Source organism: Oryx dammah, unplaced genomic scaffold (genome assembly GCF_014754425.2).
Source record: "Oryx dammah isolate SB20612 unplaced genomic scaffold, SCBI_Odam_1.1 HiC_scaffold_27, whole genome shotgun sequence".
NCBI classification, from domain to species: Eukaryota; Metazoa; Chordata; class Mammalia; order Artiodactyla; family Bovidae; genus Oryx; species Oryx dammah.
This window is the reverse complement of record NW_024070211.1, coordinates 73536050-73547806: the sequence shown is the minus strand read 5'-3', so window position 1 is coordinate 73547806 and position 11757 is coordinate 73536050. Positions and strand designations below refer to the sequence as shown.

The 11757-nt window shown below is 37.8% G+C and overlaps 2 protein-coding genes across 3 annotated transcripts in view; one reads left to right on the top strand and one right to left on the bottom strand.

Moving 5' to 3' along the window:
• The window catches only part of LOC120854130 (craniofacial development protein 2-like), a 111499-nt gene that overhangs the window by 7492 nt on the left and 92250 nt on the right, over positions 1–11757 (top strand). The gene's annotated exons all lie outside the window — the stretch shown is intronic.
• The window catches only part of ACMSD (aminocarboxymuconate semialdehyde decarboxylase), a 62126-nt gene continuing 54136 nt past the window's right edge, over positions 3768–11757 (bottom strand). Inside the window, exons 9-10 of one of the 2 annotated variants that reach the window (XM_040228401.1) lie at positions 8780–8878; positions 3768–3962 (exon numbers count right to left, since the gene is read on the bottom strand). In XM_040228401.1, the coding sequence (XP_040084335.1) occupies positions 3900–3962; positions 8780–8878 (162 nt within the window). In that variant the 3' untranslated portion in view covers positions 3768–3899. The remainder of the gene's footprint in view (positions 3963–8779; positions 8879–11757) is intronic. The other variant, XM_040228402.1, reaches the window with a different exon arrangement.

The following is an 11757-nucleotide window of genomic DNA, read 5'->3' as shown; positions in this document are numbered from 1 at the left end:
GACTTCTCTTGCTGTGGAGCATGGGCTTCTCGTTGCAGTGGCTTCTCTTGCTGCGGTGCATGGGCTTCTCGTTGCAGTGACTTCTCTTGTTGTGGAGCACGGGCTTCTTGTTGCAGTGGCTTCTCTTGCTGCGGAGCATGGGCTCTAAGGTGCAAGGGCTTCAGTACTTGTGACTCATGGGCTTAGTTGCTCCGAAGCATTGAGATCTTTCCAGACTAGGTATCCAACCTGTGTCCCCTGCATTGCAAGGCAGATTCTTAGCTCCTGTACCACCAAAGAAGCCCAGTACCATAGTATTTTATATTTTTTCTTTTTTAATGCCTAAAGCTATTAGGCCTTCTTGAAACATTGTCTCCCCCTTACTTCTGAATACATTTTTTTCTGGTTTTCTTCCTACTTCACCGAGCACTACTTAGTTTCCAGTGCTGGTGAATCCTAGTAATTAGTCTTAGGTTCTTTTGGTTCTCTGCTTTACTTTTTCTCCTGGTGATTTCATCCAGTCTCATTTCTTTAAATACTTTCTATACACTGATCCCTCTTCCCAACTTCCCTCTTTAACTCCCCAAAATAGTGTACCTAACTGCTTATGGACATTCCTACTCAAATGTCTAAGACACACCTGAAATATAGTAAGTCCCAACAGCAGATGGAGAAGGCAATGGCACCCCACTCCAGTACTCTTGCCTGGAAAATCCCATGGACAGAGGAGCCTGGCAGGCTGCGGTCCGTGGGGTCGTGAAGAGTTAGACATGACTGAGAGACTTCCCTTTCACTTTTCACTTTCATGCATTGGAGAAGGAAATGGCAACTCACTCCAGTGTTCTTGCCTGGAGAATCCCAGGGACGGGGGAGCCTGGTGGGCTGCCGTCTCTGGGGTCACACAGAGTTGGACACGACTGAAGCGACTTAGCAGAAGCAGCCAACAGCAGAGCTATTGATTCTCTTTCTTCCCAAACCTGTTTTTGTCAGTCTTCCTCATGATGGTAAAATAAATCAACGCAGATGCTCAAGTGAAAAAAACTAGGAGTCAAGGCATCTGTCTAAAATATGGATGAGTTTAATAGCCTTAGCTACATTACAGAGGCTAAATGTCCCCAGAATTACTGCACAGAAAGGACATCATTAGAAAGCCCTTCTTTATATTTGGTTTAAAGAGGAAGTTTCTCATCTTTTCTAGTGTCTGCATAGTTTCACCTTATCTTAGAGTTAAATCTTTGATCGAATCTATGTTGGAATTATCCTTATGTGTGATATGACAAATGTACCTAATTTTATTGCAGCATTATTTGTAATTGTAAAATATTGGAAATTACATATAATGTCCAAATGTAAGAGACTGAACAAACTATGGTGCACACACACACAGACACCTGGGAATCAGCCTTGATTTTTTTCCTTCCCATTTGCCCTTGTCCTCACATTTATCAAGTGCTGTTGCTTCTCCCTACAACCCCATGTCACTGTCCCTGTTCTACTACTCTTGCCCAAGTCATCATCGTTTCTTGACGCCTTAAAATAATTCTCTGCTGCTGCTGCTCCTAAGTCGCTTCTGTCGTGTCCGACTCTGTGTGACCCCAGAGACGGCAGCCCATCAGGCTCCCCCGTCCCTGGGATTCTCCAGGCATGAACACTGGAGTGGGTTGCCATGTCCTTCTCCAATGCATGAAAGTGGAAAGTGAAAGTGAAGTTGCTCAGTCATGTCCAACTCTTAGCGACCCCATGGACTGCAGCCTATCAGGCTCCTCCATCCATGGGATTTTCCAAAAACATAAGACAGAGCATGTCACAAACCTATTTTAAAAACTCCACTGGCTTACTAAAAAACTTAATATGAAAATCTAAACTCTTGACCACAGCTTACTTATCTGGCCAGCTTTTCAGTTTCATCCCTGTTTCTCCCTTGCTCACAAGCTCTGCCCCAGATCTTTTCTGCCTCAGAACCTTTGCTGCTCTAGCCCTTCCCCAGAATACTCTTCTCCATGGCCATTTCTTTCTGTTACTCAAGTCTTAGTTCAAAGTCCTCTTAAAACAGATATTCTCTGGCCCTACAACTTAATGTTTTATCTCCCATCCTTCCCCAAGTCATTCTATACATCTTCTTGTTTTAATTTCTGCATAATGTTTATCAGTATAAGTTTCCGCCCTCTCTCCTTTCCTTCCCTCCCTCCTCCTCCCCTCTTACTCTCCATTTCTCCTTTCTTTGTCCTCCCTCCTTTATTTATTTATAGTTTCTTACCTACAGGTTGTAGCTTTCATCAGAGAACAGATTTTATCCTTTTTGTTAACTTTCTATGTCCCCAGTGTGTGGAACTGCCTTACAACCCTGGCATATCACATAAATACTCTATGAGTATGAATATACCCCAGATCTATTTAAACTATGTCTTTATCTATATATCTGTTAAAATTACATTGAATGAGATGATCAGGTTGCTTTCCATAATAAAGCAGTCATCAAACACTATGTTAAAAGTGCTCAAATACAGAATATTTAAAAAGAAACAAGACATTTTCCCCTAAAGAAGGGGGAAGTAAAAAATAATAACATACGCTTCATGTTGCTGTTTGACTCAACTCTTTCTTTTAAAGCAGACTGGAGTAACAAGCAAAGTGTTGGGTGGGTAAAGTTTTAGAAAGCAACAGGAGAAGCAAGAAGGAGATGGAGTTATAGACTAAAATAAAGAAAATAAGATGAGTGTAGGTTAGCAAAGATTAAATCAGTGCAAATTACATGTCATACTCAACTCTTGACTAATCGGAGGGAAAAGAAGTATGAATGAATCAAGAGGATGGGACTTCCCTGGTGGTCCAGTGGTTAAGACTGTGTTTCCACTGCACGGGACATGGATTCAACCCCTTGTCAGGGAACTAAGATCCCCCATGCCATGGCGAGGCCAAAAAACCCCACACAAAAACAACAAGCCAGAAAACCACAATTAGAGCAAGCGGGTAATTTTGAAAAATTACGTTTTAGAATTCAGCCAGAGGTACATGAACCACAGATGCTCATCACCCCTCCCAGAACCAAGTTCGTCTTCAGCAGACCAGGTGGAACGAATAGAAATGCAGTGAGTATAACAGGCTACCCTGGTATTGCCCTGCTCAACCTCCACAGCTTGCTTTACCCAGTCTGCTCAGTATTTCAAATGGAAAGAGTTTCTGGTAAAAGTAAATTATATACTGAAACTTTTCTCCAGAATAGGTAAGTTCTTATTCAAATGGAAACTATGTTCCCATTGTTTTGCCTTCCTATTTACCATCTTCCAACTCTTAACATGCTTTATTCATCTTTATAGACTCATCTCGAGTTCCAGCTTCTGTGAAGATGTGCCCAAAGTTGGAATCAAATGAATTTTTCTTAACTGAAATTCTGTGACATGCGTTTTTTATTGCTTAGTAATTATTCCACAAACATGTATTTTGCCTCCTTAATTGGGTTATAAGTTCCTAGAGATTATGGGAAATGTGTATTTTTTTTTTTTTGGACTCTAAATCATTCCCAGCCCACTTCTGAGCTAATGGAAGGTATTTAAAGTGAATGAAAATAGGTTATTTGGGACCTATTAACAAATATTTGCTCAAGGTAGAGAACCTACATGAACCCTCTAGGATGAATCTTATTTTTTTATATGAATCATTAATGGCATTTTGCTTTTTATTTCTGCCATTAATTTTAAAGGCTGTAGGAAAATAATTTTTGATTTGCACATGAAATAATGTACTGTTTTTCAGAATAAAAACATGAGAATCATTTTTGTTATGAATAGTTTAGGGTATTTGGATATATTCTATTTCTGGATAAAAGAGTTCAAAATAGGATTTCAATAATGCATATGTGATACGTATTTAAAAGCAAAAGTAAAATGTCTTCTTGAAATTTGCCTTTGTAGCAAATTCAGTCATTCAAATTGTTTCCTTTCAAGACCCAAAAATTCTAGGGCATTGCCAGCTTTGAGTTTATCCTGAAAAAGAAAAGAAAAGGTTTTACTTTAAAGCATTATTTAATGGCTGTTTTAAAGTACTTACTAACTGTCTTCAGGTTTTTAAAAACTCAGTTCCCCAATGTGAGAGAAGAATACGAGGTGTTTAAACAATTATCTCTTGACCCATGTTTGCCATACTATTTTTTAAATTATATTCATATATTTGTATTGAACAATATTTTAAAAGCAAAAATATGAATGGCGGGTGGTATATTTGTGCTTTAATTATTTTCTCTACTTCTCAAATATGTTGACAATCATAGACAAAACATGGTAGAGGTTTTAAATTTTTGAACATGTAAATAATGTATTATTTACATTATAGCTAATGTAGAAATTATATAATTTTATGTTTTTTATAGTAGCAGTTTCTAATGAAATATTTATGCAAATACATTTTATATTAAATAGTAAGTACAATGATAAGTTTAAGCATATTATAAACAGAATTATGGTATGACCCAACGATTCCACTCCTAAATAGATGCAAAAGAATTTTTTTTTTTAGACTTTATTTTTTTTATGCATTTTTAAAAAATTTTAATTTTTACTATATTTTCCTTTACAATACTGTATTGGTTTTGCCATACATTGACATGAATCCACCACGGGTGTACATGAGTTCCCAATCCTGAACCCCCCTCCCATCTTCCACCCCATATCATCTCTCTGGATCATCCCTGTGCACCAGCCCCAGGCACCCCAGATCCTGTATCGAACATAGACTGGCGATTCATTTCTTATATGATAGTATACATGTTTCAATGCCATAAAAGTATCAAACAGATACTTGAAAAGGAACGTTCATAATAATACTCTGCTATATAGCAGCTGAAAGAAACAGCACAAGTATACATCAACAGATGAGTAGGCTTTTAAACGTGGTATACACATAAATGGAATATTCAGCCCCCCAAAGGAATGTTCTTTTGTTCTTTCAGTTTTATTGATATATGATTAATATACAACACTGTATAAATTTAAGATGTACAACAAATTATCCTTCAATTAAAAAATAAATTTAAAAAATTATGACAATAAAGTTTTAAAAATAAAATAACATAAAAGTAAAAAAAAAGTACAGCATAATGATCTGACTTATATACATCATGAAATGAATACCATAATAAGTTTAGTGGATATCCATCATCTCATATGGACACAACATTAAAGAAATAGAAAAAATATTTTTTCTCTTGGGATAAGAAGTCTTAGTATTTAGTCTCTTAATAACTTTCATATGTAACTTATAGCAGTGTTAATTATATTTATCCTATTGTACATTACAGTCCTGGTGGCTCAGTGGTAGAGAATTCGCCTGTCAATGCAGAAGATACGGGTTTGATCCCTGGATTTGGAAGAGCCACTGAAGAGGGAAGTGGCAACCCACTCTTGTATTCTTGCCTGGGAAATCCCATGGGCAGAGGAGCCTTGTGGGCTGCAGTACATGAGGTCACAAAAGAGTTGGACACGACTGAATGAGCATAAGAAGATTACAATCCTAGTACTTATTTATCTTGTAACTGGAAATGTGTACCTTTTGACTGCCTTCTCTAATTCCCCCTTTGTCCCTTTATTTGAAATCTAACTTTGAAATTTGGTTGTAGGAGGAGGGGAGGAGACTTTTAACAGGGAAAACCCTCCTAGGAAAATGACTTCTTTGGTAACTTCTACAGGACCCTCCAATGAGTTTTAAGAATTACTTGGAGTCAAATACAGAGAAAAGGTACAGCTTAGGTACCACTACCTTCTCCATTTATGTGTTGTCCTTTCACATGACCCTGAATAGGAGTCTCAGAATATTGTACAAATATGTACATTGATAAATTTCACATGAGAAAAAGACTGCCAAGTTTTTTTCACCTTCTCCCCAGCTATAGATTAGATCTGCTCCACATAAAAAGCTCCTGTGATTTGAGAGTTAACTTTGTGATACCCTAATTGATATATGTCTAGCTTGCAAAGGACAGGCATGCAGCTGAGGGTAGAAGGAAACATGTGTGGGGTTGTGTAACATCCATACCATTAGTGTGTGTCTGTATATCATGACCACATCAGGATTCTCACATAGGCTTGCAGAGTGGATAATTTGAGGCAAGGACCTCTTACTTGGGGTTCTTCCGTGATTCACCCTGGGTCATCCTTCTCTAAAGGAAGACTTCAGAAATAATGGCTGCTGCTCTGAAAAACTATTTGCTTTACTTTTTAAAATATATTGGTACCAAGTATCCTTTGAAGGTGATACATTTTGGTGTGTTGGATAGAGACCTGATCCTGGAGTTAGGAGATTTGGAGTTGAGTTTATGTGCTATAATCCAGCAGTTATATCCTTTTGGCAAATCACTTAACACCTGTCTTGTTTTCCTCCTCTGCATCTGCCTGGTGGAATGCATTTGCCTATCTCCCAGTGTTGTTGTGCTCATCAAATGGATTTATTTATTTTATTAAAGAAAATTTTAAGTGAAATTTTACCTTCATGTGGCTCAAAATTCAAAAGATAAGAAATGTACATTTCCTTTTACTAGTACTGCCCAACCACTACTTTTTCTTCCCAGACTTATCAGTTTCTTATCTGTTCTTCTAGAGATATTTTATTTATATATAAGCAAATTCTTATACATAGGTTTATAATTTTTTTTCACAAATGGATAGTGAGCTATTTACAAATGAAAGTATGTGCATTTTTGGTACCTTTCTTAATATATCTTAGAAATTGATTTTTAATACTTTTTAATGGCTATACCAACCTGATGGACATGAGTTTGAGTAAACTCCAGGAGTTGGTGATGGACAGGGAGGCCTGGCATGCTGCTATTCATGGGGTTGCAAAGAGTCAGACATGACTGAGCGACTGAACTGAACTGAACTGAATGGCCATATAGACTCCATTGTATAGACATACTATTATTTATTGAACTATTCCCCTGTAGATTGTTTTTAGTCTTTATTACAATGTTATGATGAGTAACATGTAATGTTACAGAATATCATGTATTTTTGACTGCATAAAATTTTTATTCAAGATTTTCTGAAAATTTGAAAGTGATAGACAAAATTAAATAACAAAAGGCATATAATAGTTATTATTATATCACTAAAGTCTTAATCAGGATATTTGACATGAAGTTTGAGCAAACTCTGTGAAATAGTGAAGGACAGGGAAGCGTGGCATGCTGCAGTTCACAGGTCGCAGAGTTGGATATGACTTTGCAACTGAACAACAACAACAGGATACTTGGGGTAGTCTGGTTTTAGTTTAATTTTCATTAATGTTATAGGAAGTTTTTCATTTTCAACTTCTGATATAAAAAGAGAAAATCTTAGTATTGCTTTCTACTGTAATAAGTATATATTTAACAATTATATGAGCTCAGTCGGTAAAGAATCTGCCTGCAATGCAGGAGACCTGGGTTAATTTCCTGGGTCGGGAAGATCCCGTGGAGAGGGAAATGGCAACCCATTCTAGTACTCTTGCCTGGAGAATCCCATGGACAGAGGAGCCTGGCGGGCTACAGTCCATGGGGTTGCAAGAGTCAGACACGACTTAGTGACTAAACCACCACTACCATTTAACAATTCAGGATTTTTAGTTCCTTAAGGTGGGTAAGTGCCAAAGGAGACACTTCCTGTTTAAAGCAGTCTGAGGTTTCCCAGTTAATAACTTGTGACTAGTATATATTAAAATGTACTCTTCTTGGCATCTGTTAATGTGCTTCAAGCTGTCTAAGAAGATGTGATGAGCTGCATCCCTAACAATTAGAGTAGAGAATCAGAGTTGAAGAGAACTTTTGGATCCTAGTTTAGAAGAAAGTCAAGTCTCATACAAAAGGGTTATGACTGAGACTTTTGTAAAATTTTTTAAGAATTTACATCTCCCTGTGTTCGTTTTGGCATCCCTGGCCCCTAGTGGTGAAGTCTGGGGTTGTGAGCGGGGGTGGAATGGGATCTGCGTGCTCAGCCACTCAGTCAGTCTGATTCTCGTCTCCTTTGCCTCCTGCATTGGCAGGTGGATTCTTTACCAGTGTAGGATGGGAAAGTCAAAATGTTAGTTGCTCACTCATGTCTGACTCTTTGCAACTCCATGGATTGTAGGCTCCTCCATCCATGGAATTCTCCAGACAAGAATACTGGAGTGGGTAGACATTTCCTTCTTCAGAGGTTCTTCCTGACCCAGGGATCAAACCAGCATTGAAGGTGGGCTCTTTACCATCTGGGCCACCAGAGAAGCCCATGGGATGTGAAGGGGATGGCAAAGGAGAGGAAATCTGGGGACACAGTGCCTCATTTTAAGCTCATGTTGCTTCAGGAACCTGAGGGGCAGAATAGGAAGTGTCAGCATTAAGACACATTTAGCCACCCTAAAAGTCAAATGCTGAAAGAAAAACAAAATCCAGTTGCTTGAGGGTTCTGCATCCTTGAGTCCTGTTAATCAAGACTTGAGTCTAGATATCCAAATTACTAGAATCATTACAACTTTGGAGATCGGTAGATTTGTAATGGAAACATGTTTTCTTATTCATCTAACATGCAAATCTAAATATATTATTATAATATGCTTCTTTACCGTTTTCTTTCTTGTCTTTATGAATTTAGTTGTACTAGGTTCACTTTCAGCTTTTTAACTTTCCTTTGTTCTTTAATAGATCAGCCATTTCTAAAGATCAAGCAACAGTTCTAAGAATACTAAGTGCAACAATTTCTCTGTCCTTTGCTATCCCATATCAAAGTGCTCTGAAACCAAACACAGTTAGATCAGGAAAATTCAGGAATAAGATCATGAAGTAAAAGGCACATACCTTGGTTTCTGCATCAAATTCTCCCATGGATTCTATCAGTTTCCCAGGTTCCAACTCACCTAGTGGGAAGGGGTAATCAGTTCCCAAAATGACTTTATCCTAAAAAAAGAAAAATTTTATCCCTACTTTTTTTTAAAGCATCAAAGAACCTCTTATAAACTTAATTATATTTACGAACACTCCTATGGTAAAATAACAAATTTTTCCCTGATTAATGGAAGCAAACTGATTTGAAGTTTTAGGATTTAACGGCTTCAAATTGTATTTGACATTTTGTCCAGCAGGTGGCGTTATTAGGTCTCTTAAAACTGCAAATAAACCTCTATCCTCCCTTGTTTTTCCTAAGGAACTGAATTGCAGAATACTCAAATCTAAGAAGCCGGCATTTATTTAATAAAACATGCTAATGTCTTCAGATGAAATTAATGATTCTATATTTCTTAAAATGAGGCATTGCAATTGACTCCACAATTCTTGAAAATATACTAGGGTTAGAAAGGAAAACATAAAAAACTAACAACTGGATGAAATGAATGAAAAGAAAACAAAAACTAACCAGTTCCCACCCTCCCCCAAACAATTACTATCTCTGTAAACTAGATTGTGTTTTTTAATGATGTAGCTTTGAAGTTCTATTTGACACTTTGTATGAGAAAGCACACAGGCTTGTCTGTCTACAAATACATAAAGCAGTATGTCAAGTAGTGTGCTAAAATCTAGATTGCCCGGGTCAACAAAACAGAAATGGGGACAGAGAGGGATCAAGATGGCAGAATAGGAAGATCCCGAGTTCATCCCCCGTCACACCTGAATTACACTGCTGAACAGGGCAACTATCTCTGAAAATGACCTGAAGGCTAGTAGAAAAGACATAAAGAACCACAACTTGACAGGTAGGAGGGTGGAGACACGGGCTGTCAGGATTCACATTCTTGGCATGGTGACTCACAAGCAGGAGGAAAATCAACTGTGGAGTCCTATCTGAGGAGCCAGGTGTCCAAGTCCTACTCTGAGGTCATCAGCCTGGTCCTGCACTGGGAAGATGAGCGCCCAGAATGTCTGGCTTTGAAAACCAGTGGGGCCTATGTTTAGAACTAGAGGCTGGAGGGCCATCCTTAAAGGGCATGTGCAAAAACTTACTTGCTCCAAGTCCCTGTGCAGAAGCTGCAGTTTGAAAGGAGTCTGGGTCAGACATACTTGCTGATCTTAGAGAGTCTTGTGGAGAAACAGGGGGCAGCTGGGACTCCCCTTGGGAACTGACATGCTTGTGGCAGCTGTTTTCATTATCTCTCTCTACCATGATGACACTGGCCCTGGTGGTTGCTTGTTTGGAATTGTCCCTCTAGCCTGGTAGCGCCCGGGTCAGCCCCAAGTACCGGCACATCTGCAACAGCCAGCCTTGCTACAGTAGAAGGGCTCATGCAGCCCATGTAGGGGACACCCCTGGAGTATCTGACGCTGGTGATCAAAGGGGAACATGCTGCTGGGCTTCCTTAGGACAAGTCACTTCTCCAAGATTGGGAGTTGTAACCAACTACATAATACATGGGAGTAAACTTAGAGACTTAGGCAAATTCAGGAGACAGAGGAGTATGTTTCAAACAAAAGAACATGACAAAACTGAAGAAAAAGACCTAAATGAAATGAAGATAAGCAATCTACCTGAGAAAGAGTTTAAGGTAATGATTGTAAAGATGGTTACCAAACTCAGGGTAAGAATGGATGAACAAGAGAGAACTTGAACAAAGAGTTAGAAATTATAAAAAGGAACCAATAAGAGTTGAAGAATACAATAACAGCAATGAAGTATACATTGGAGGGAGTCACTGGTAGAGTAGATGATACTGAAGAATGGGTAAGTGATATGGAAGACAGTAATAATCACCTAAGCCAAACAGGAAAAATAAAAATAATTTTAAAAAATGAGGATAGTTTAAGGGACGTTTGGGACAACAAGAAGTGTACTAACATTTGCATTATAGTTGTCCCAGAAGGAGAAGAGAGAAAAGATAGAAGTAGTATTTGAAGAAATAATAGCTGAAAACGTCCCTAAGAAGGAAACAAGCCTCCAGGTCCAGGTAACATAAAGAGTCCAAAACAAGATGAACCCAAAGAAATCCATACCAAGACATAATTAAAATGGCAAAAGTTAACAGAGAATTTTGAGGGCAACAAAAGAAAAACAATTAGTCACATACGTGGGGATCCCATAAGGCTATCAGCTGTTTTTTCAGCAGAAAATCTGCAGGCCAGAAAAGAATGGCATGATGTAATTAAAGTGATGAAAGGTATTCCTGAGATGAATATAGCATTGTAAGTCAACTGTACTTTAATTTTTAAAAATACAATGGATAAGAATATGATATATTTGTGTAATGGCATAGTATACAGTGTTCAATGGACAAATTTTGGAGAAAAAGACAGAAATAATCCCTCTCCTCAGAAACCTCATAATCTAGTAAGAGAGACACTAATAATCAAAAGAAATCCATCTATTGAAATAAAATAGGAACATATTTTCAACTAGAAATTTTACTTCTGGTAAGTATCCCACTCATATGCATGTAATAGAACTATTTCAAGGAAATTAATTGCAACATTATTGTAGTAGCAAAACACTATCAAATTAAATTATAGCATATCCCCAAATAAAAAGGAATGAAGGATAATTGCATATGCTGAAATGAAATAATCACCAAGTTATATTGTAAAGAGGAATGATCTTCACAGCAGACACTTAACACTACATTGTGAATGAATCTTGTAATTGAGAAAATACAATGTAATAGCTGTCAAATAGAATTTACTAAAGTTAATTCAAATATCATATGATACCGCTTATATGTGTAATCTAAATGGTACAAATGAACCTTTTTACAAAACAGAAATTGAGGACGGATTTACTTTAGGATTGACTGTTTGGATCTTCTTGCAGTCCAAGAGACTCTCAAGAGTCTTCTCCAACACCACAGTTCAAA